Below are 26,309 nucleotides of genomic sequence, written 5' to 3' on the forward strand. Positions count from 1 at the left end.
TTTCTACAACAAGACTGTAATTTTCTGTTACACTGATCTGCAGGCTGAAAGTACAGTTTCAGCAGCCTATGTAAACATCAAAACACTCATAACTCATTCATTTTCTACCCAAATCACATGAAATCAATCCCAATCTCCCAATATAACTCTAACAATAACATCCCAACCAAATTACCACTCAAACAACCCAATATTCATTTGGCATGCATCCCAAGGCAATTGCAAAAACCAATGCCATACCCTGGAAGTTCGATTTTGTCTGTTAAAACAATGCTCAATCAAAATAGCTAGAAACTCACACATTGTATCGCCATGGCATGGAAGGAAGAATGAGCCGGTACCCAGATGAATGAAGTCGCTTGGTTGAGAGGTATGAGCAAATTTCACTTTCAGCAGCCCCGCGACCAGCAACCAGAAACAATCAAATCCAACATCAATCACTCCATAATCTGCAACTCAATAACCAATCTACAATGGGAACACAAGGGCACAGCTAGGTACTATATTGCAAGCACAAAACTGAGACTCAGCTAGGAAGCCAACTTCGAAGCTCAGATTTTCAGTAGCCAAACTGGCAGCATAACGATGCAATTTTCAAAGATGATCCAAAAAGAGAGCCCAAGGCTCTTATTTATAACTTCTTGCTCCACTAAATTCAAATGCAAATGCACACAAATTTGCCCAAATTACATGTCCTCCAATGCACCCAACACATTTGAATTTAATTAAACATGTCCCTTCAAAATGGCGTCCACTTATTTCCAACTCCCTAGGCAAAGTTCGAACTTTTGCTAGGTGAACAACTTGCAATATTAAAACAATATGAACATGACATGTTTAATCATTCTCAGCGCCGCCTGACTAAGGGAAATAATGATATTAGTAGCATATATTTATCCTTTTCCCTAAGTCACCCAAAACACGATTAATCAGTAATAAAATAATTAATTATGAAACCTTAGGATAAGGAATTAATATTTAATTAAATAACTTATAACTCCAATACTGATTAATACCAAAATCAAGGATGAAGCTGTGCGATGAAGACCACTGAATTGTGTTGAGTCAGAACCTTGTCCGAGACTGCTAAAAATAGAAATGCTCAACACAACCATTTACTAAAAATAGTAAGTCAGGAAATACTGCTCCGAAAAACATAATCTTCGCTCCTAGAGAAAGAGCTTGGAAAGCTCAGTAGAACTGCATCAACCAAACAGCCAAACGCTAACTTACTAAAAATAGTAAGTTCTGACTTCACCAAAAAAACAAATGCATGTTATGCCACCCTAGAGTTCATGGAAAACCCAGAAGGAAACCATAAGAAGAACTAAAGAATTCCCTCCTGACAAACCCTAGAAAGCTCGTGCAGAACTCCACAAAAGTTGGAAACCCTAATTCTCCTTTCCAATTAGCCTACAGGTCTCCGGAATAGGCCAATGGACCACTGAATGCAAATCACTAAGAAGGGGACATTACATGCCACAAGCCAAATTCCATCACTAACCACTATTTTGAAGACAAATAATACTAATAAACCTTTGTAGGAGAAGCAATGCTGACAAAATCTGAAATGTAGTATAAAGAAATAATGGCACACTCATAATATAGCTAGAGAATTTACCTGCCAGCATTGGCATTTTGTGTTGATTAAGTTGTTGTGTTGTTGTTCTTGCCATCAAGGTTCAAACCCCGTTGGGGTGCTATTAATCAATGTTTAAATGGGGATGAGGTCCCCCATTTGTGACCTCACCAGTTCATAACTCCAGGTGAAAAGCATTTACCCCTCTTTTTTAAAAAGAAAAACTATAGAATTTACCCCAGGAAACCCTTTCGTGAAAAAAATATCCGACAAGAGCAGCATTCACACACAATATTAACTAAAGCACTTACAATACAATAAGACATTTCACACTTGTCTTTAGGCATTATAAATATTTATGTATTTATAGGCACAACAGTATATGTAATCTCCCCCCTTTCAAATAGAATTTAATAATAAATAATAATAAAATTTAAATATTAAAAATTAAATTAAAATATTAAAGAATATAATTAAATATAATTAATTAAAATTTAATTAAGTTAATGAATGGTCAAAAGACATGGAAGGAAAAGTTGTGACTCCCTCAACAATAAGATATTAAAGGGAGAAGAGAACCTTATTTGAGAGGTGGATAATTTGGAAATGAGAAGTGCTAATCTGATTTAAATAAGTAGTGCAGACCTGATTATGAAAGGTTATGTCCCTTTCAAAGGGCAGAAATAATGAAGAGTTTCAAAAGGTACTAATGGTGAAAGGGTGTGTCTCTTGCCAAAGGGCATGCATGATGAAGAGGTGTGACCTCTCCCTCACATTGAGAGATATAAAGGAAAGGAATCAAAGCATCCAGCAACATCACCATGGATTGGATCAGATCAGAAGGGTTATTAAGTTACAGGCAGTAGCATCTCTGTTCTTGGTGTCATACATAATTTCATATATAAAAGATAGAGGAAGACCATTCAGACTACTAGCAAGATAGGAAGGAAAAAAGGAAAAAGGATCGACAAAGAAATTGCTCCATCAGACATGCACACAGGACACTCAGCAAAGGTACAAACTCTACATTACCCTAGTTTTACCTGGAATAAATGAACATAATGACACAATTACTACAATCTGATAATGCAAACGATCATCTGGTGAATGATCATTCACAGTAAATATGGTTCAATAATGCAATCAATCATCTGATAAATGATCAATAAATATAATTTAATACTTAAATCAGTTAATGAACATAATCAAATATAATGTCATAATGAGGAATACGAGTGTGATGAAGATGAACTCTATAATGCTGTCAACATTAAAATATGGTAATATAATATAATGGAATGAATCTGGTTTATTAAAAAGCTGATAATAAGTGTAATCTAAAGATTATTAGAGAGTGATATGTAATATCCTGGATTTTTTTTTGCTTTGTTTTTTAAGACCAATAAGAATCATCAACCAACATATACCCGTTAAGGTTAGAAAGCATAAACTCAAAACTTGTTGAAAAAGCAACCATTCCACTTTCTGATTACCAAGTGCCCAATGTGGGAAGGTGAGAGCATACGGTGAAGAGGGGATCGTTAGATCACAAATTTGCTGAACTGATAAAGTAGATACAATACTGGGCGGCAAGCCAGCCCCTTCTGCTTATCCAACGGAAAAGCAAGAGACTTGGCGGTGAACCAGCCAAGAGAACCATACAACAAACACAAATCACTCAACCGCAGTATTTCAGTGGGAGGACTGAATTACAAATACTCAACTCGACCGCTTATGCAGCGGGAGGACCATTATAACCAATCATCACTCAACCACTTATGCAGCGGGTTGAGAGATTACAAGCCAGAATGGGTTAGTAGTACTACTACTTAACCTTACAATAACAGAGAGAGTGAGAGTAGAAGAATAATGTTGAACATAAAAGATAATAAGCATGAAACTCGGCTAACATCAAAATTGCAGACTGGAAATGCATAACCAGCAGCCTGTAAACCCACTAAATCACTCATATCTCTCTCAATACTCACCCAATTCACCCAAAATCAAACCCAAACCAACACTAGACCAGTAGCGATGAGGACAAACCAGAAGTACGCAATTAAAACACCCTCATTTATTTGGCATGCATCCCAATGCACCTTCTAAAACCCACGCCTAACCAAATAATTTCGATTTGCAATATTAAAATCCATACTCAATGCAAGGTGCTAAAAACTTACAGTATGAATCACCAGTAGCAGGAAGGATGAATGAGCTGGCACCCAGAATGACCAGACACTCAGGCAAAGAGGTGTGATAAAAAATGTGCTTCAGCCACAGGTAAACCAGCAACTCCAAAAATCGCTCCAAACACCAAAAGGACTAAGATATGCACTAAAAGTATGGTAGATTACAGCACACAACTAGGTACTATATTTCAAGTACGAAACTAGAAAGCACTAGGGAGTCGCACTCCAAAGCCTCAAAGTTCTAATGCCAATCCGGCAACATAACAATGCAAATTTTCAAGATGTCCAGAATGAGAACCCAAGGCTCATATTTATAACTCCACGCCTTCCCAAATGCAAATGCAAATGGCGCCAACTTCTCTCAAATTCAATTTCATTTCACCTTATGTCTCCCCACTAACTTGGCACCCACTTACCTTTCCTAGGTAAGTTCAAACTTCCTCATGGTGGCATCATTTTTGCAATAAAAAACATTAGGCCAAATATGTTTTAATCCTCTAAATGGCCCCCACAAATTTGCCCTCTGACTTAGGAGATAATCAAATGAATATTACTTCATTAATTTTTCCCTAAGTCATCTCCACAATTAATCAGTAACTGCAAATATTTAAATATTAAACCTTTGACAAGGATATAATATTTAATTAAATTACTTAGGACTCCCATGCTGATCATTAACAGAAACCAGGATGAAGCGGAGTGAAGAAGACCAAAGAACTGTTGCAAGACTAGGACCCTATCCACTGCCAAAAATAGAAATACTCCATACTGCCACTTACTAAAAATAGTAAGTCAAGAACTACTGCTCCGAAAAGTATGATCTTCGCACCTAGTGACAGAGTATGGAAAGCTCAGTAGGACAGTATCATCAAAACAGCCAACCCCTAACTTACTAAAAATAGTAATTTTTTGCCTCATCAATGTTTGAAACCCTAATTCTTCATTCCACATAGCCTATGGATCTCAGGAATAGGCCAATGGACCACTAAAAGTACATCATCGAGAAGGGGACATTACATGATATAACACAGTAATCTAAGCTAACATTGATAATTAAGGCTATGATAAATATGATGAGACTAACAGTAAACTGATATAACTCTACAATGGAACTTATAATCTATATGAGATTGTTTAATTGATTAATCATGTCGACTGCATATTACTGCTTAATATGGGACCCTCTCTTAGGTACGCCACTCCATGATGGATGCCTAATCCCTGTCACATGGAGCTAAGAGGGATGAAGCATCTACTCTTGGGCTTAAGAGGGGCGGTGGTTGTGATGAGGGGGAATGGCGATAGGACACCTCACTAGGAATGCTACTCCATAATGGATGCTTAACACTTGCCACATGGATCCAAGAGGGATGTAGCTTCTACTCTTGGGCCTAGGGTGGAGGGTCTCTTGGACACCCTATCCAGCTAGCCTACCATAGTGCACTAAAGATTGGATAGTAAAGAATGGCAACTAACCTCCAATCTGATTTTATCTAACAAATATAATACTAATGGTAATTAATACACTAAAAAATTGTATCACTGAATCTAATTCATTAGTACATGTTTTAGTTTATAAGTATTACAGTTACTACATATATGTTCTCTAATTTTGTGTTGCAGGAAAACAGTATACAAAGGTACTCCCTTAAAACTTAATTACCTGTTTCAGATTTGGGCAAATTTAAGTTAATTTAGAGTATAACTAATTAGGGGACATTATAGTATAGGAAACTATGAAGCTATATTAAAATACAATGGGTATAAGATCATGGGTCGTAAAGGAGAACCTATATGGTGCAAAAACATTTAAGGGGAATCAACATGTTAAGTACTCGATGCAAAAAAAAATCCTCTTTTACCTTGTTAATTCTTCTCCTTTTTTATGTTGTTGTCAATTTTGCATTCAAATTTATATGCTTATCTTTTCATTGTGTCGCTGTTGTCTTCTTCTTTATGCATCCTTTAACTCTACTAGTGTGCAAAAAACTTTGCATATCTCTAATGGATTCAGTTCTTGAGAAAATATCTGACATCCATGTTGTCAACTCATGAACTCTTAAAAGACATGAATTTTTCAAATTTTAAAATTGCAAACTTATGTGATATTTACGTTGAAATTGTGGCACTGTGTACAAAGGGGTATAAAACATGCAAAATATTCAGCACATATGTATCAAATCTCCCACTTGTTGAATACTTTGCATAGAAGGTCGTGCATACATAAATTATACACAAAGTCCATTGATTTCCAACACCAGGAAAATTTCAGTATTAATAGGCTTTGTCAGTGATTTGGCAACATTCTCCAAGGCATCAATCTTCTCCAACAACACCCTTTTTTCTTCAGCCATGTTTCTAACATAATAAATTTTCACAATAATATGCTTCCTTTAAGCATTATAAATAAGGTTCTTTGCCAAAGAAAATGCACTTTGATTATCACGATTCAAAATTACAATTTTCTCTGAAATTCATACCTAACACAACCTCCATAACCATGCTACTTCCTTATTGATGTTGTGTACACAACTTTTCAGTTGGCAATGCAAAGATTCCTCTCTTGTTGATCCAACTGATTACTCCACCAAACAAATTAAACACATACCACTTGTAGATCTTCAACAATCAATATCTCCAACTTAGTCAACATCAATAAAAAAATTGTACGTATGCTAACATATTCATGTTAGGTATTTCTTGGTAGAAGACCACATATTTTGAAGTGCCAAGCAAATATTAAGGAACCTCTTTACAATATTCCAATGTTGTTTCCTTGGATTTGATGCGAATAGACAATGTCTGCTCTAATATAGACCATAGCATACATAAGATTTCCATCGAGACTTGAATAAGGAACATGAGCCAAGTCCACAATATCCTCTTGTTCCTTGGGGCATTGTTGTATAGATAAATTTAAACCAACGGCAATAGGAATATTAATAGGCTTGCATTCTTACATTATAGTCAAAATAAATTTCTTTTGATTCAACATAATTTTCTTGTTTACACATTCCCTTTCAATTTCCATGCCAAAATAAAGTTTGTAACAAAAAAATATTGAAAAGATATGGAACAATGACCACCGCACTACATGTTTCCTTTGCATTGAGTCTCAAATATTATAGCGTTGAGATCCTTTCAATGCCAAGGATTGCACCTGTAACTAGGAATTTAGAATAACATATCAAAGCCTAAGTTACACAACCACAAAACATAACAAGCTAAGAAATTAATCCTAATACATTCAATGAAAGAAGGAAAGACAAGATTTCAAAACAAAAGCGCAAACCACATGTAAAAATCTCCTTCCTTGACCTCCATTGTTTCTCTTTTTCCTCCAAATGCGTTGTGGATCTCACCTACAAAATGCAAGTGTAATAGAAGCAAGATAATAGGAAAATCGTCAGCGTGAGGATACTTGAGATGTGGTTCAAAAACGATTGAGAAAGAGACCAATTTATAGACAAATTGACGAAAGGATGAAATTAGCATGAAAGAGGATGAGAAAAGCAATTTCATTCGAAATTGGCACAATGATTCGAAAAGGGAAGGGTTATGACACCTTCTATGTCACGCCTATGACAGATTTCCCATGCATGGTGTGAGGACAAGTTGCTATGTCAAGAGCTATGACATGTTGCTATGTCAACACTTATGACGAATGAGAGAATCATGCTTCCAACTTATGACAAAGAAAGCACAAAAATAGGAGCAACTAAAAGAGAATAATTAGTGGAAATTAAATTGGAAAGTTAGCAAATTAGGTGGAAAAGAATAATTAGGAAATTAGAAAAATTATAAATGAGGAAATAGAAATTAGGTGAGATTAATTAATAAATAATCATTTATTAATTAATTCACAAAGAGGACATAATTAGCCAATTAAATGAAATATTTAATTGTTACAAGAGAGACCTAGGATAAATAAATTGATTTATTTAACCTAGAGGGGAATGTTAATTAGGATTAAATCATTAAATCACAAAACCCTAGGAGATAGATTAGAAATGAAAGGATATCAATTAGGTCATGACAAGACTAAAGCAACTGATATAGGGTCGATGTAAGAAATTACACCCAAGACAGGAATCGAATTAACCTTCGATTTCCTGGAGGGCTTGGATGTAAGAAATTACATTCAAGACAGGAATCGGATTCACCTTCGATTTCCTGGAGGGCTTGGAACCAAGATGGGTTCCAAGAAGGCGAGCCTCACGGCCACCTAATGACATATTGCCGTATGGCATTCATATCCTTTTTAATAGATGAAAATTGTGATTATGTTAATTAAGTATTTTTGGCAAATTAAATTATGTATATATATATATATATATATATTTGTCGTATTCTAACAATCTGTTTTGCAGGATAGTGATCCCTAACTAGTAGGGACATTACAATGGTATCAGAGCATAATCCTGCCAAACTGTGGGAAAGGTTCTTAGGTTATGATCACATATCAGAGAAAGAAAGGCGTGAAAGCAATGGCCGATCAATTGGCCAAACAACTTCAAACGTTCATGGAACAAACCAATGAGAAATTCGAAAGAATGAGCCAATTAATCCTCCAAAGTACAAACAACAACAATAGAGATATGCCAAACCATAGAAGAGAGACACACTCTAATCACGCCGATAACGAACGATCTCCTCAGAGTTCTAGACAAACAATTCCCGAATTTCTCCCTAGAGAGGAACATGGGAGGGAGGAAGAGGAGCCAGCCACACTTGGGATGGAAGAAATCGCCCAAATTTATGCCAGATTAGAGCCAGAAGTTCAAAGGGTGGTGTCCTTCAGAGACTTTTGTGAATCCAAAACTAGTGAAGGTAGAAGGAGAAAACCTATGGGAAATGACCTCAAAGCTAAAGTCAACAAAATGTCCCTACAATGCTTTGATGGGTCAGGGAAGGATGTCGCCCAAGCTTGGGTACAAAAAATAGACACATACCTCTCATACAGCCCCATGACTGAAGGAGATGCTATAAAGTTTGCCATACTACATTTAACCGGAGCAGCCCATAATTGGTGGCATAACGGTCTCATTACCCTAGGACACAAAAATGTCTCCACCTACAATGAGTTTACCCAAAAGCTCATCAGCCGATTTGACCAGAAAACTCCAAATGGTACTTCCAAGAGTTAACACACCTTAAGCAAATAGGAACCATTGAAGACTATATAGACCAATTCCAAAACTTGTCAGTAATGGTCCCTGACCTATCTCAGAGAAGGCTTACCTACATGTTTTTAGAAGGCCTGAAAGACTCTATTAAAAATTTTGTAGAACCCCTGGAACCCCAGAATTTAGGAGAAGCCCTCAAGAAAACAAGGATGGTTGAATTTAGTACTCCCAAGAATACCTCAACCAAAACACCACATAGGAATGAAGGACCCCAGAGGGACCGTCGGGAAAAGCCTTGCTGCTTGTGCAAGAAACCTTGGAGTTTCAATCACCAATGTAAGGAGAGAGAAGAACTCGTGGAGAAAGGGTTATGTTTCAAATGCAAGGCTCCTGGGGGGAGAGGCCATGAATGTAAAAGAGGACAGTTAAACAACACCAAAGAAATACAGGATGAGAAAAGACCCTACAAAAGAGCCAGATTTGAAAACAATGAACCCAGTACCTTGGCAGTCATCACTCAAGGGAGTGAAAATATATGCTTCAAGCTCAAAGGAACTATCAAAGGACAAAAGGTAATTGCATTAGTTGACACAGGAGCATCACATGACTTCATCAGCAAACACTTGGCAGCGAAGAGAAAGTTAAAAACCCAAGAGTTCGGAGGGTTTGAAGTGATCATGGGCAATGGAGTCATAGACAAGTGCACTAAAGTTATACCTCAATTGGAAGTCACCCTAGGGGGACATACAATTACGAGGAACTTATTCGTGGTGAACCTAGAGAATGACATCATTTTGGGGATGTCGTGGATAAACTCATTGGGACGATTCACCATGGATAGTCCAAATCGGGAGATATGCTTCCAACATGAAGGGAGGGAGATAACATTAAAGGGAATTCCCGACGGCTCTCCAAAGATAGTATCATGCAATAAAATGGAGAAAATCCTTAGACATGATCAAGGAGAGTGGGTCGCCCAATGTATGATCTTGGATAAATCTCAAACCGAAGGTCAAATCATTCAGAATGATATACAACCCATCCTTAAGAGACACAAAAAAGTCTTCGAAGACATTCCTCCAAGCTTACCCCCAAAAAGGGGATTTGAGTATTCCATTGAATTAGAAGAAGGGGCAAAACTTGTCATTACCAATCCTTACCGCACCCGCTCATGCAGAAAGGGACCGTGGAGGGGTACAACCCTTCGCGGGGTATTAAGGGGAGGAAACCGCAGTAGTGAGAAAAGAGAAGGAGGACGGGAGGTAGAGCGGTGGAGATATTCAAAGAACGGGACTTCTGCTGCGGGCAAATAGGTAAGGGGTAACATATTACCAGGTACTAAGGAATGTAATTAGTTAATATGTAATATATATATCATTGAATATAGGTAAGGTATATGTAATGTTAATTATTGTATATTTTAATGGATGTAAATAATTAATATTATAATAAATGCATTAATGAATGATTATTCTAATAGATAGGTAATGAAGGAAGGTAATAAATGTAATTAATATATATATATTATTTATGATAATAAATGTTTTAATGAACACATCAATGAATGGATTTCAGGTATTAAGGAATAAGTATAAAGCGTATGTTAGTGAACTTGTACTAACATACGCTAACGAATATATGTCAATGCTTAGTAGGAATATATGTGAATATGGGTTAATGAACATTTTTAAGGAATATATGTAGAAAATACATGTTGAATCAGGAATATTTACATATGGAATAAGGAATAGAAAATAGTAATAAAAGGCAAAAATATATTATAAATGTTATCACATGATGGAGGCTATAGGGAGGAAACTCCCTTAGTCTAAGGGAGGGATTATGATAATCCCTAGGGCAGTATATACTGAATATCTATATGCATATGTATGGCTTGGTTGACTAAGTTCAACCAAGAAGAGGCGGATCTGGCTGGTCCACTCTAAGGACTTGGATGATGGGATGCATCACCCAAGGCAAGGAATGGACATAAGGTCTTCCTTGGATGGCTTGGGTGTAACACCCAAGACAGGTATCGAATTAACCTTCGATTTCCTGGAGGGCTTGGATGTAAGAAATTATATTCAAGATAGGAATCGGATTCACCTTCGATTTCCTAGAGGGCTTGGATGTAAGAAACTACACCCAAGACAGGAATCGAATTAACCTTCGATTTCTTGGAGGGCTTGGATGTAAGAAATTACATTCAAGACAGGAATCGGATTCACCTTCGATTCCTAGACGGCTTGGAACCAAGATGGGTTCCAAGAAGGCGAGCCTCATAGCCACCTAATGACATATTGCCGTATGGCATTCGTATCCTTTTTAATAGATGAAAATTGTGATTATGTTAATTAAGTATTTTTGGCAAATTAAATTATATATATATATATATCTGTCATATTCTAACAATCTGTTTTGCAGGATAGTGATCCCTAACTAGTAGGGACATTACAGTCGATCATGATTAAATGATGAAGACTTGATGATTGATAAAAGACTGATATTGACTGACAAAGATCAATGACAAATTGATCAATAATTGACAAAGGGAATCAAATTGATAGAGAATAATTGATAAGGATCAATGACTAATCGATCCAAAATTGACGAGAAATGATGATTGATTGAGACCGATGACAAATTGATCAAAGATTGATAAAAGGTCGACTTGATGAAGGTCTAATGACAAAAGACCAATGACAAATTGGTCGCAAATTCCTAAGTGATTGACAAAATGATGATTGACAAGGGATCCAAAATGATTGATAGTTGATCAAAGATGATTGATAATGATAAAGATTGAGGACGAAAACCCTAATCCGACATCAATTAAGATTGACAATGTCCAATTGACATGATAAGATTGATCACAACCAAAGCTTGCAAGTCGCAGATGATGTTGACAAGACCTAATTGAAAATGCTAGAAACGCAATCGAAGAGGAAAGAAATGTTCAAGATTGACAAGATGTCGACAAATGATAAAGATCAAGTGTGCGACATAGAAGAAATGTTAATAAGATGCGAAAACCCTAAAATAAGGTCACAAGGACATGTGAAAGTACAACGCCACAAGTATTAACCATTTTTAGATGCCTACAACACCATATAGAGATCTCAAAGTCAACAAAGGGTACAAGGCAATGCTTCATAGACTCTTCATTTATCCTAAAATGAGGGATGTAGTTGAACTCAAGTTCATGGGTTTTGTACACTCCAATAACTTTATTGATGCTCATATTTAATGTGTTACGATTAAGGTACCATCTACCTTGTAAATTCTAAGATGGTTCCAACATCCTCAAAAAGTGTCTTAAGGCACTTAGGGTGCATTGGGAAAATATTTTGTAATATTTATTCTTACTATTGTTTGTAATACATTCATAAGGGATGATGGGTTCAACCAGCAGCGGTTAAAGTGGGTTGTGAACCTACTTATTTAATATTGTTTTCCCCACATGTGGACCTTTAGAATGGGATAATTAATCACATGGGAAGAGGACAAATGAGTGACCTTTGGGATTCTCCAAGTGAGCACTTGCAAAAGGAAATAGGTGTTTGTTGGTGTTCCATCATTTATTGCACTTAATGTAAATGTTTATCTTCCATGTTTGGACTCCCAAGTTGGAGGGAATTTATTGGAGCCAAAATCAATGATCTTTCAACTTCCATGGAGGTAATTCAAGAGTTGGGGATGTTTGGAATGAAGAGCCTTCTTTGGATGCCTTATTTGGTGGTTTTGGAGCTCTTTTCATTATTGATAAGCAGCTCGTTGGATGTAGAAAATAGGAGGAACAGTTGAACGTAGAGTTACTCTTTAGAAACAAGGACAAGTGGGAGGCATAAGGAGGTTGTTCACAGGTACACAAGAGTTGCCATGTTGGAGGCAAAGAGGAGAATGGAAGTGAATGTATTGTAATCACATTTATTTGTGGTTCTTCTAATATACCAATCCCTATATCATCTAATATGGATGATAATGATATTTTTAAAGACACATACGACACTAATGTTTGATCAATGATGGCTGATTGGTGACACTTAAAATTATGATTTTTTATGAACAAACTCAAACCCAAAATAATTGACTAAACCCACGAACCAAACCTCTGAATTTGAACCCAAACCTGTACCAAGATCAATAACTAAAAAAATGAATGTCTTTTCTTTCACAGTCATGACATTAGAAGCTTCTCCTCCCCGCTGCCACTACAAGTTCACATTTTGACATAATTTATTGATCTAGAAAAAAATTGTCATCCCCAAACTCAATCCCTCTATCCCAAAACTTGAGAAACACCATTAAAGTATTAGCTAAGGTTGATGTATTATTGATGTCCTCAAATTCAATTGTACAAATCCAAAACAAACTCAAACCCAAAAAAAATTAACTAAACCCACAAACCAAACCTCCTCATTTGAACCCAAACCTGTACCAAGATCAATAACTTAAAAAAATGAATGTCTTTTCTTTCCCAGTCATGACATTAGAAGCTTCTCCTTCCCACTACGACTGCAATTTCGCCTCTTGACATAATTTATTGACCAGGAAAAAATAATTGCCATCCCCAAAACTCGAGAAACACCATTAAAGTATTAATTAATGTTGATGTACTATTGATGTCCTCAGATTCAATTGTATGCAGAAATTAGTTATCCACTAATGTTCACTTTAGCTTGAGTTGGCTATGGTAATAACAAACCATGACATATATTGTAAAAGATGTCTTTGTGCAGAAAACAGACATAGAGGAAGTCACCATAAGAAAACAAATCAAAAGTAACCTTTGAGACTGTAAATTAGTAGGTACTTCTAGTCCTAAGTGCTCTAATAATAGCCCTTGGAAAACGGTTCAAAAGTCTAGAAACAATAACCAACAGGACTTCTCATTGGAATAAAAATAGAGAAACAACTATTTCTAGAAGTTAGCCCTATGATCACCCAGACATAGAAAACTGTAATGTCCCCTTTTTAAGCATCAACTATTTCTAGAAGTTAGCCTATGACTTTGGTCCCCATAGGCTAACATGGTTATCAGGGAACTCTTCTGAGGGTGTTCTATAGCTCTTTAGCTGACCTTTTGATGCTTGTCTCAATGTTCTTCAGCTCAGTGTCCCAATTTATTTGCAGTACGCCTTCCTGAGATCATTTAGAGCCTTTTGATGCACACTTACTATTTTTAGTAAGTCGCTTGGACGTTTGAATCATACTTACTATTTATAGCAAGTCACAGGATGATTAGTGGGCATCATGGCTATGTCTGGGAAGTTGACAGGATTACTCTCATGAATTGTTATTGGCATTTATCAGAGTTTACTGATTTAATTTAATTTATTAATGTCTTATCAAGGATTGACTTTAATATTATTAATTATATTCAATGACTTTGTGAGGAGTTATAAAGGGTTGAAAGAGTTAAATATATTATCTCATAAACTAATTAATTAGAAGCCATAAAGGGGGTGCCAATATAGGGAGATATAAGGTGAATATAAAAATTAATTCATAACGTGACTATATGCTAATTAAAATTATATAAGGGGTCACTTTATTATTATTTTAATATTTTCAATTGCAAGTAAAAATGAAAATTAAAAGAGACGGAAAATTAAATGGGTTTTCCAAAAGCTACCTTGGAGAATTATAAAAGGGCTCATTTGGAGCTCATTTGCATATACTTGGCTTATTTTATTTCTCTCTAAGAAGCTTTAGAGCTTTGGAAATCTGAGGACAGAATCCCTTGGAGTTTCTCAAAAGTTTGGATTATCAGATTGTTGGAGGTTTCAACTGGAAATTTCTTTGGAGGGTTTGACAGGGTGAAGACATATTGCTTCAGATTTGGAAGCTTATTTGCGATATTTTCATAATAGCTTTGATGACTAGGGTTTATTGGAGTTGAGAAAATACAACACCACAGGAGCTCAAATGATCTCTGCAAGCTGAATAACCTGTTACAAGGAGAAGCAAGGAAGCAAATCACAGAAGAAACAAATACACAGAAAATATGCTCAAAAAAAGAGAGCTCAATATTCACAAAAGTGTAATGTAATAATCTTCTTCTTACAATGAAAAGAAAGAACTCAACCTTTAATAGGTCAAGAAACCCTAAAAAGGAAAACCTAGGTTTGCACATAATAATTAATAAAAGAATTAATTATTATGCACCTAATGTTAGCTTAAGTGTAAAAGAGATAAAGGGAACTTAAATAATTAAACAAATATTGTTTAATTAATCAAGTAAATACCTGAATACTCTAGCACCCCCCCTTAAGCTAGACTTAGGGAGAAGCTAAAACCTAGAACAACTAAAGAAAGCAGGAAAGATGGGTCTCGACAACAAGGCCTGATCAAGTACCCAAATACAATGAAATCTCTATGAACTGGAGAAATAGAGAAAACCATGTGGGAAAAAACTCTACTCCAAAAAGAGATGGAAAAGAACACCACTGAAGCATGAAGAACCTGCAAACACTGTCAAAGAATAATTGCTGATCTGAAGAACCTCCACTGGAATAGAACATGACCAGGTAGAGAAGACTGTAATCTGTATGAGTGCCCTCAAATGACACTACTCAAATTAGAAGGCAAACAAAGACAAACAATTGAAATCGAAGATACAGATGGCATGAAAACACCAAAGCCTGAAGAGTTGATGACTCGTGCAGATTCATGTGCCACGTGCATCTTCGAATGTCGGATGTTTTGCCTTTTTTTTCCATCTGATTATTGTTCGAGTAGGGCACTCATGCAGATTCTTGATCTTGATCATCATCTTGGCTTGTGAGGAGGTTCTTCATTCAGCACTCTAGCGGTCATCATTCGACAGTTGTTCACACTTTTCTTGTATCTCAAAGGATATTCTTTTGCACTTCATATAGTTGCATCTCTTGCAATTTTGAGGGGGGGTTTTATTCCCACTAGGTTTTCCCTCTTTCCTCTTTCCTTTCATTAGACTTAGTCTCCTTAGTTAGACTTAGGGGGGGTGTTAGCGCAACATGCAAGTTCAGTTCTCTTGTTGTGTGTGCCCTGATTTACGGAGAACAAGTGCATGCTCTGTTTTATCTTATGCTAATTAAGGAAGAGTGCAGTTCGGATCTGATACCATATTGGAGTTGAGAAAATACAACACCATAGGAGCTCAAATGATCTCTGCAAGCTGAAAAACCTGTTACAAGGAGAAGCAAGGAAGCAAATCACAGAGGAAACAAATACACAGAAAATATGCTCAAAAAGAGAGAGCTCGATATTCACAAAAGTGTAATGTAATAATCTTTTTTCTTACAATGAAATGAAAGAACTCAACCTTTGATAGGTCAAAAAACCCTAAAAAGGAAAACCCAGGTTTGCACATAATAATTAATAAAAGAATGAATTATTATGCACCTAAAGTTAGCTTAAGTGTAAAAGAGATAAAGGGAACTTGAATAATTAAACAAATATTGTTTAATTAATCAAGTAAATACCCGAATACTCTAATAGGGTTTGGAGGTGAATGCCATGTTTTGAAAGGGTTTTATGTGATTGTTGGCATCTGTCATCATTCAGATTTGTGTTTCATCTGCCAAAATTTATATCAGACTTCAGTTCAGGAGGGTTTGGATTTGTTGAGAAAGGGTTTGATAGAACTTCATTGTTAAATTGTACAAAGAGTTTGAGCACTTACGTTGGAGACCTAGCGCTAACCTTTGGAGGTGATTTAAGGAATTATTTGAGACATTTGGGACAGCCTCATCCTTGCTTCAGGTTTGCCATAAAAATCAGATTTATATTCAGATTTGTAATCAGCATCCATACCTTGTTGATTGGCATTTTATGCATCATAATATTGAAGGCGACAATCGGGTATGTCATTGTACTAAAACTAATTAAATTCAATAAGAAAACTTTGATTTCAAATCTATATCAGACTTCTGATTTTAACTCCAGTCCATATATTTGTTGTTATTTCTTATGTTAAATGTTTCTATAATTGCTTCATATCATGCCATGATACATCTATGCATTGAAAACTCATAAAAACCAAACCAAAACACTAAAAAATGACTCAAAAGATTCAAACCAGCAATCAGAAAAAACAGGGCAGAATAAGGGAAGGATATTACATAAACCATTCCTCAACAATTTCAAACTTGAACAGTTAGCCATAGGGTTTTAAAGACAACATTGTTCCTTTACATTTAATGTGTGAGTAGTCATACAAAATAACTGCCATACATCTTTCTGATACTTTCACAAAAGATATCTAATACAACTCCTTTCAAGATATTTCAGAAAACAGGAGAGAAATAAGAGTATCAAAAGATTAGAAGAGATATGCCAGATAATATAACAGCTGGTAGACAAATATGTTTTCCTTGATGGATTAGACTCACAACTGTAATAGCCATCAATGTTACTCTTCCTAGCATACACGATGCTTCTTTTAGGTAGATAGACAAAATAAAATTCTTTACAAACCTAGCTTCTGTACTACATAAAAGATGAAAACTTGTATCTCATGGGCTCTCAAACACTTTCTCAACACCATTGACTTCATGGCCTCAGGATTCCTCTTTGTCAGGTGGGAGCCTGTTCTCACCAATGTGACTGGATATATCACCTATGCTCCCTCTAAATTATGAAAATAGCAGAACACTTGATAGTGTTGCATATACTAAAAGGTTCAAGGAAGATACTAATGCTTGTGCAGAGATTCAAATGAGTCACTTGTTACATTTTTCTCTTTTCTAGTCAGAGATGTTTGGCTCTTTACCCCAGGAAGCAGTCACCTGCTTCAGTTTTTGTAAGGTAGCCAAAGGGTCACTAAATTGATTACTTGTTACAACCTATTTCAGTAGTGGGAGGTGCTTACTCCCTTTGTAATGTCCCCTATTAAGAGGCTGCCAATTCCTAAAGAGCAACATACATTACTACTTATTATGCTACATTAATTACATATTAAATAACTATGGTTGCTCATAGTACAACTGATATTGTCCTTATTCAAGCTCTAATATTAATCCATTCTAATTCTCAACCCTGGATGGGGATTTACTTGTCTAGGGCACAATGACACCACCTCCATAATACAGCCCAGATTTCAAGAACATCAGCCCATTCACCCTTGGGGCTCATCTATTTTTGGGATGGATTTACTCTGCCTCTCCCTAACAACACCATGCCTCTCCTTGGAGATGAATTAGAAATGATTAAGTAATTGGGCTATTAGCATACTAACTTCTCATGTATTAAGTATGACTGTCATACATATTGCATCTATATTGATATTACTACTAAATTCTGCATAAGAACATTATCAGGCTTTATATATTAAGCATATCCCCATGCATACCACCAAGGACAAAGATGTTACTGCTTGTAACTTAATAACAGTTCTGATCTGATTTGATCTGATAGATGGTGATGCCATTGGATGCTTTGATTCCTTTCTTCTATATCTCTCAATGTGAGGGAGACGTCACACCTCTTCATCATGTATGTCCTTTGGCAAGAAAACACACCTTTTCCACCATTAGCACCCTTTGAAAGAGTGCAACTCTTCATTATATCTGCCCTTTGAAAGGGACACAACCTTTAATGATCAGATCAGCACTTCTTATTTAAATCAGTTCTGCACATCTGATTCCCATATTATCCCCTCTCAAATGAGGTTCCCTTCTCCCTTTTATATCTCATGTTTGAGAGAGTCACAACTTTTCATTCCATGTCTTTTGACCATTCATTAACTTATTCAAATTTTAATTATAATCTTTTATATTTTTAAATTTATCCAAATTTTAATTATATTCTTTTATATTTTAATTTTAATTTTATTCTTTTGAATTTTAATTTTAGTATTATTATATACCATTAAATTCTATTTCAAAGTGGGGACATTACACCTTTGAATATGGAAATGGCAGATCACTTGATAGTGTCCCATACACTGAGATTTGGGGAAGATATTACTGCTTTGTAAAAAGATTCAAGGCACTCATCACATTTTTTTCTTTTCATATCAAGAATATTTTGACTCCACCTCTGAGAACTAGTCACCTTCAGGCTTCAGGTTTTGTAGGAGGCCTAAGGACTGCCAGATCAGTTCCCTATTGCGGCTTATTTCAGTAGTTGGAAGTGTTAATTCTCCCTTAGATGCTCCACTTACCCACATGGATGGTGACAGATAGGTGAGGCCATAAGCTCAACGTGCATCTATTAGACTTTATCCTCCTTTCCTCATTCCAGGCATGGTATATCAGGTGTTCTCTGGTCTAAAGGGCCAGGTACCACCTTGTATGTGTTCCAGAAGATCTGGCCATATTCACATCATAAACTTCCTTTTCACTAATGGAGGATCATCAGCCTTGGCATTTAGTGGAGAATTTGGGAGGCACTCTCTACTTTCAACTTCCACTGAACTTTTTCTTTATTTGTCTTTCTATCGTTCCTTAGTAAGAGGATTCATTTGAAGCTTGCATACCAAAATATATTGTTTGCCTCTTGAAGTTGATAATGATCAGATTCTAAAACCAAGTTTTCGCATGTGATTGAATGCACATAATTGTGACACCTTTAATTGATCTAACATGATGTTCCTAATAATCTATTACCAAATAGAAATTTTAGATACTAAGAAAGCTGAATTTCAATGGGAATAACTAATTACAAGGAACGGGCACAGATACTGCAGTAATGTTAGGATTTGTCCAGAATGGACTGATTGGCAATTATGAATTGTATACTATCTAATACTTATAAATTAAGAAACTATTCACATGTTTTGTTATACCCCTGACTAGTAAGAGTGCATGGTTTGAGCTGCTGAGGCTTAGCAATTGATCACTAAGACAACTTTATAAGGGAAGTGGATATGCACTCACTGCAGGAGACAGGCAATTCCATGGAGTTGGTCTAATCAAAGGAGGAACCACATCAGCACTGAGAATACTAAAATACTGAAATCTTAATAGTTCATTTCTAAGTACAAAACAAGAGGGTTTGCAAGGGATACTGTGCAGGCACAATCTAATAACACTCCAAGGGATATTTCAAAAGATTTGCAGTAAATCTTCAAATGTTTTGACCTCCATATAGTCTGTATTTTCTATTCATGTGCAAAACTGAATTGTTCCGTGTCTTTTTGAGTTGTACAGACCAATGGTTAATGATGATCAGAACTAGTTTTCTTTTTGTAACAGCACAAAAATTCTCACTAGATGGTAAAGTCAACATAATAAACAAGTAAGATAGCCAAGAATTTGAATAGAGATCATCTTACCATTCAATCATCTTTTGCAGTGTCAAAGCTCTTCCCAATTGTGTGAAGATCAGACATGGCAGAAATAGGGCAAAAACAAGCTACAAAAGAAATATTGTCAATGAAGTGAAGAACAAAACCAAAACAATGATTATAGCACACACATGCATGAAAGAGCAATAAAAATAATGCAGCAGAGCATTTCTCTTGTCAAAATATATCCACACGAAAAGACCAAACTGAGGACTGAGAAGATGAGTACCCCATTAAGAAGCTTCCTGCTCGATGGTGTAAGAATATTGATATACTTGGTAGCCATCACAAACCCAAAGCCACACATCACAAACACCTTTGCAATTGGTAAGACTGCAAATTTTATCATTTTCATGATAGATTCACTGTCACCCTCCATTGCTGCCAACATAGCTGAAGTAAACAATAAAATTATGTTGATAAAAAACTGTGTTTGGAGGATAAGTTTTGTGCCCAACCAGATCTCCTTCAGTCAAATCTAGGGAACCCTTGGAGCGTGCCTCAAGTCTTCAGACAAACTTAGCTCCCAGCTGCAAAAGATATTTAGGTTCCACTAAAAGTCGAAGCAGGGTACAGCCTCAGGTTCATTTAAGCTAATTATCATGCACTGAACCAAAACATTTATAATCTGGCCAGTTCAGGTTCAGCATGAAAACAGTTGACCAGATCATGGGCAAGAGTAAGCAGATTCGCATGCAAATATAACACAATTGCACAGCTGATTTATTCGCTGCAAAAAATGTTTGAAACAGAGCATAAGCCACAGTAGACAAGCTCGTAGCAGTGTCTGAATTAAAAAAATCCAACAGTAATAAAAGCGTTTTCTTTAATTACCCTTAATTTAGGCACAATCATCCAAACATTTACAGTTAAAAATCTTGAAATCTAACAATACAACAACCACGCTCTTACATGAAATCGCACAAACTCTTATTGCGAGACACTTGAAGAAAGCTTAAAGAATTTATTTTAATGAATTGACGTCCAAAAAAACAATCTTACACATTGATCCATCCTACCTACAATCAATCAACTCGGTTGTGAATGTACCAAAAAAATGTATGCATACAATGCAGTGGATCTGCTCGCGAGGTTAACTCATTAAAAAGCCACAATTTAGTCTAATCTAGTCCTGACTTCGGAAAGAAGTGATCAAATTCATACAAACAGAGATCTGCCGCAAACAACCTCAAACCTCTGAAATACCTATTTGCTCTTCTTCAAATGAATACCGCAAAAATTAGCGCCCTCAGCCTCGCAATTGTGAGGAATAATTTAATCCAAATCCAAATTCCTGTGTTACTGTTCAAAACAGTTGAAAATAGTTTTTGTTGATTAATTAGTCACAATTTGATCTTAAATTTAAAAAGAAAATTACACAAATCGACACAGATAGCCTCCTGAGTTGAACCTACCCTGCACATACCTTGGATTATTAAAATATTTGATTTCTCCGAGTTTGCACGGGACGAAATTACCCCGCTGCTCCAAATTCCTGCGTTAATGTTCAAAATAGTTATAATTATTATTTAGAGATTAAATTGTTACAATCCGCTCCTAGATTTGCATTACAAAAGAGCAAATAGTGATGCAAATAAATTTTGCAAGTAAATCTAACTTGAACAGACTTATTTTTTTAGAATATCTGCAGTGTTCAAATTCTACCGGCTAACTTCCGTGAAGTGCACATAAGCATCACAATCATAAAGAATAGATCTATCCTCTGGTTCAAATACATGTAATGCTATTCAAAACACTTAAATTTAACCATTTGGAGAGAAAATGCTCACAATTTAGTCTATAAAAAATTGCTCGACAAACAGATGTTTGAAGCAAAGATGCTTATAAACCACCTTCAAATTTTAAAATATTTGCTGCTGTTCGAATATCTCCCCGAAAAATGTGTGCTTGTGCACAAAAACCTAAAAACAATGAAAATACTATGCTCCGCTGCTCCAAATTCCTGTATTTTTTTGTTCGGAGTAGTTAAAATATAATTGCTTTGACAAATGTTGAGGAAATTATGCAAAATAAGCAAGTTATTTACTTGAAATTATATGCGAAGATAAAATAGAGTCATTTGAGAAATGCGAAAATATGGCGAATGTATATTCGGACAAAACTTCCAAGGCAAAATAAACGCTACTACGCAACAGGAAAACAAAAATTATCAAACGCGTATTTCGCTTCTAGATAGACTAGTTTAAATGCAGAAAAATGTATAAAATTTACACCAAAAAGAGGAACATCTGAAGCAAAAGCCTTCGAATACCGTTAAAGCAACATGATTCTCATGATTTCTGGTGCTAAATTTACTGAAAAACTTTCTAACCATGCACTTACTGTTAAAAGCAAAGTTGCATCTAGATCTGTCCGAGCATCGAGATTTCGCTACACGGTCTGTCAGTGTGCCTCTCATTATATTTCCTTATTCTTCAGATGCATCCGACTGTCAGAACGTGGCCACGTAGCGTTTGCAGAGAGAATTTATATTATCCGTACGATAAATGTCTCCATAGAGGACAGTTTCTGCGATTGCGTGATGCCTCTCACGTTCGTGCTTCAAAAACGAATGGATCTAGATAGAAAACGTATGGGAAATCGAAAGGTGACGAGGCTCTTTTTTGTTGTTTTCTGGCATTCAAAAAGTTCTTAATATGGTGTCTCGAGATAAATTTCAGAATAGGATGGATTCAGATTTAGAGCACGAGTCTATGAGTAACTCATAGGTTAAAATTTGAATTCTGATGGAATGTTTTAATAACTGTTCATGTTCATTTTTATTTTTTGTACATTCAATTTTTCAATTATTAATTTTAAAGAAATCAAAACTACAAAAATTAAAAGTTCATCAATAAATTTTACATGCATTAACAGTCATTCTTTTTTTAATATTTTGGATCATAATTGGTCAAATTTTGTACCTTAATTGATAATTATAACGCACGACTAATGGGGCATTTGTGCATAAGTATTGGAAATTTTAAGTGCACATGTATCTTTAAGCAGGTATAGGCGACCCTTTGAAATGTGCACTTTTTAACCCTTGCACACATAACGAATCCCACAGCGTGCACTATTACTACCATGAAGCCAAAACAATAGCTATAAGTAGTTAAGTTGCATGCAGAGACAACAAAAAAAATTCATCAAAATTTGATGTACCATTTAGAGTTTGTGGGTGCACGAAGTTAGTTATAATGGCTACTTGTACACTTCCCCTAGTTTTGAGGATATTTGTCATACTTTGATTCATCAATTGAACATATATTCATTATTGTTTAAATATTAAAAAATTCACTAAATCTAGCAAAAAGTACGAATCATATTGCATTCTAACTCATGTAATTAATATACCAAAATGTGTACAACTACTCATCCACTTATTAAAAAATATAAATAATAGTAATTAAAATTTAGCTCCACATAAGAGTTAAGTCAATCTTATTTAATCCCAATAAAGCTTGCATACTATCATATTATGTACTTATCCTCGCATTTAATAGTTGACTTCATGCAATCTTAGAACTCTTTTGTACAAAGATATACAATATTATTGTTTTTTATATGAAAGAGCGACAAAATGACAATGTCATCCCTGTTACATCCACATTCAAACAGCATCAAGAGCTAAAACATCAGCACAATCACAACAAAATAATACCAAAAATAGCTAGTTAGCAGCAGTTCGTAAGCAATAATAAACCACCAAATAAACCATAGTCCAACAACGAACCAACAATTAACAAAAGACATAATGTAACTAACCAAAGTATTCAACAAGGGATCCAAGCCTCGTAAACATAAATAGAAAGCAGTAAACTAAAAGTAAACCCTAAAAAGACTCTACACATGACCAGAATGTTTAACACCATAGCCTGCTTGTTGCAACACAATGTTCCAATCTTCTGTCGGCATCTTGAAGAGTTCCTTGTGAATACCTTCCTCCTCGGTCGTATTACCCAAAATATTTTCCTGCATAAGACATAGGGAGGTCGCAAAACTATGCATCACCCAAAGACTGAACTTGGAAATGTTGTCCATCTTCTTTTTAAGGTAGAGAATATTAGCCTTCAACAATCACAGTTCAATTTCCATCGCCTTTAGCTCCTTGTCTACAATTTGACAATCTATGCAACTACCTCTGGCAACAATAACCTTAACATCCTCCTCTTTCATTGTAACTTCACCAATTGGGTTCACATGCTCAACCCATATGCCATCAGAAGCATAGGTGGAGCTATCGTTAACCGATTTCTCAAGGTTATCTTCCCAATCACCCCCACCACTTTCCACATTTTCCTCCTCATCCTTCTCCTCATTTCCCTTCTCATGTTCCTCCTCATCGTCCTTTGAATCATAATCAACCAATTTTAGCTTTTTACCTTTACCAATGCTACGAGAGGTCAGCCTATTAGACCTTTGTCTGCCCTCATTCTTACTGTTTCTCTCCCTCATCTCATCCTCCTCCTTGCTTAACTCTTCCAAAATAGTAATCCTTTACGGTTGTCAAGATGTAACTCATTTTAAATTCAATAATAAAATGAAATGCTCTTTATCCTTAAATAAACTCATAATTCCTATAATAAGTCTATTTTGATACACTTTTACATTCTAATCTCTAAATGATGTTTCCAATGATATCATAATAATCATGAAATTTTGATAAAGAGATAAAGATTCTTTATTCAATAAGGAAATGTTGTAGTATCCTATTCATATCTACATACAATATTTAGGCCTTTCTAATGCCTTAAGTTCATATTACAAAATGAAATATAAGGTAAGGGATGAGATACGTCCATTGATCTGCAATCCAAGCTATCTTCAATACAATCTTTAAAATGAAGACGAAAACAAGATTCAGGTGCTTTTTCCACCCAACCTTGAAGTTTACACTTCCCTGGAATTCTTGGTCAATCAAGAATACCCGACCCTCTACGAATTGCTTAGCAAAAAGAATTCGATAGACAAGATGGAATATGGTGCATGCCTAGAATGATACATGCATTTTCGATTTTCTAATTAAATGAAGAAACAAGCAAGATCAATCAAGGATATGGTAGAGTGGATAAATAAATAAATCCATCTATTTCAATGGTCAATTGGTTACTCGACCGAGTATAATGCCATGCATAGCAATAAAATATAGTTTGAAAAAAAGCAAACTCTCTCTCTATAACCCACATTCGACACCCGTCCTGGAAGGTAACTTTCCACAAACACAAGCCTATCTAACTTTGTTCATATGAATCTAGGATATATATATATAGAGAGAGAGAAGGCAATCTTTCATTTTTTAAATTCTAGCTTCCTATTTCTCGCATGATAAAAATACAATGTTAAAGAAGACAATCTTTCGTTGAATAGAAATAGAAAGAATCAATCTTTCATTGTACAACCAATTATATCTGACAAGAAAGAAATCTTTCATTGAATAAACAAATACATATCTGAAAAGAGACTATCTTTCACTTCTATTTTGAAAAGTAAATCAAAGACAACTATTAAAATAAGAAGGTGTAACGCATGTAGGTATTTTTACATATAAACTAAAAGAATATGCGTACACATTCTAAAATTCAAACGAAATAATTCTTCATTAACTAACTCGTTGTTTTCTATGGTTCACGTGTTTTTGGATTATCTAGTTTCTAAGTTTTCCATATAAATTGCACAGTAAAACTATCTTCGTAATGCATCTACGTCTATATGACTTTCCAAGATTTCATTTTGATTCAAACCATCATGATTTTTACATGCAGAAATCTAATCTATAACTTTAATTCTTTCCTACATTATCATTCTAAATCAAACTATTCTAAAAACAAATCTGACTCTATTCTTTCAGATTGATACTATAAAAGATTACTCAAATAAGTGCCTAGCTGTGAATTTCGAAGCCATATCTGAGATGACTGGTGCTAATTCTTCTTTCCAATTCTTCTGACTGTGTTACTTTCCTTTACATTCTTCCTAACTTTCCCAATATTCTTCTTCTCTATGTTTCCAAGTCTGTCGTTGTGTATGTTTTACAAAATTCATAGTCTTATTTATGCTAAAATTGAGCTATTTTGTCTCCTATATTTTTGGTTGTCAAACTATATTGTTAAGGTTTCTTACGCCACGTCTAACAGCTACTT

The 26,309-nt window shown here is 35.4% G+C and overlaps 1 protein-coding gene across 11 annotated transcripts in view; it reads right to left on the reverse strand.

Moving 5' to 3' along the window:
* The window catches only part of LOC131039974 (protein PIN-LIKES 6), a 155,379-nt gene extending 132,578 nt beyond the window's left edge, over window positions 1-22,801 (reverse strand). The window contains exons 1-6 of one of the 11 annotated variants that reach the window (XM_057972842.2): window positions 22,510-22,801; window positions 21,957-22,129; window positions 21,593-21,661; window positions 21,373-21,468; window positions 20,396-20,896; window positions 20,155-20,234 (exon numbers count right to left, since the gene is read on the reverse strand). In XM_057972842.2, coding sequence (XP_057828825.2) covers window positions 20,155-20,234; window positions 20,396-20,557 — 242 coding nt within the window. In that variant the 5' untranslated portion in view covers window positions 20,558-20,896; window positions 21,373-21,468; window positions 21,593-21,661; window positions 21,957-22,129; window positions 22,510-22,801. Of the gene's footprint in view, window positions 1-20,154; window positions 20,235-20,395; window positions 20,897-21,185; window positions 21,469-21,592; window positions 21,662-21,831; window positions 21,851-21,956; window positions 22,130-22,213; window positions 22,368-22,398 lie in introns of those variants that run through there. The other 10 variants (XM_057972839.2, XM_057972832.2, XM_057972836.2 and 7 more) reach the window with 10 other exon arrangements.
* Between the last annotated feature and the right edge of the window lie 3,508 nt (window positions 22,802-26,309).

Source organism: Cryptomeria japonica, chromosome 9 (assembly GCF_030272615.1).
Source record: "Cryptomeria japonica chromosome 9, Sugi_1.0, whole genome shotgun sequence".
Taxonomy (NCBI): Eukaryota; Viridiplantae; Streptophyta; class Pinopsida; order Cupressales; family Cupressaceae; genus Cryptomeria; species Cryptomeria japonica.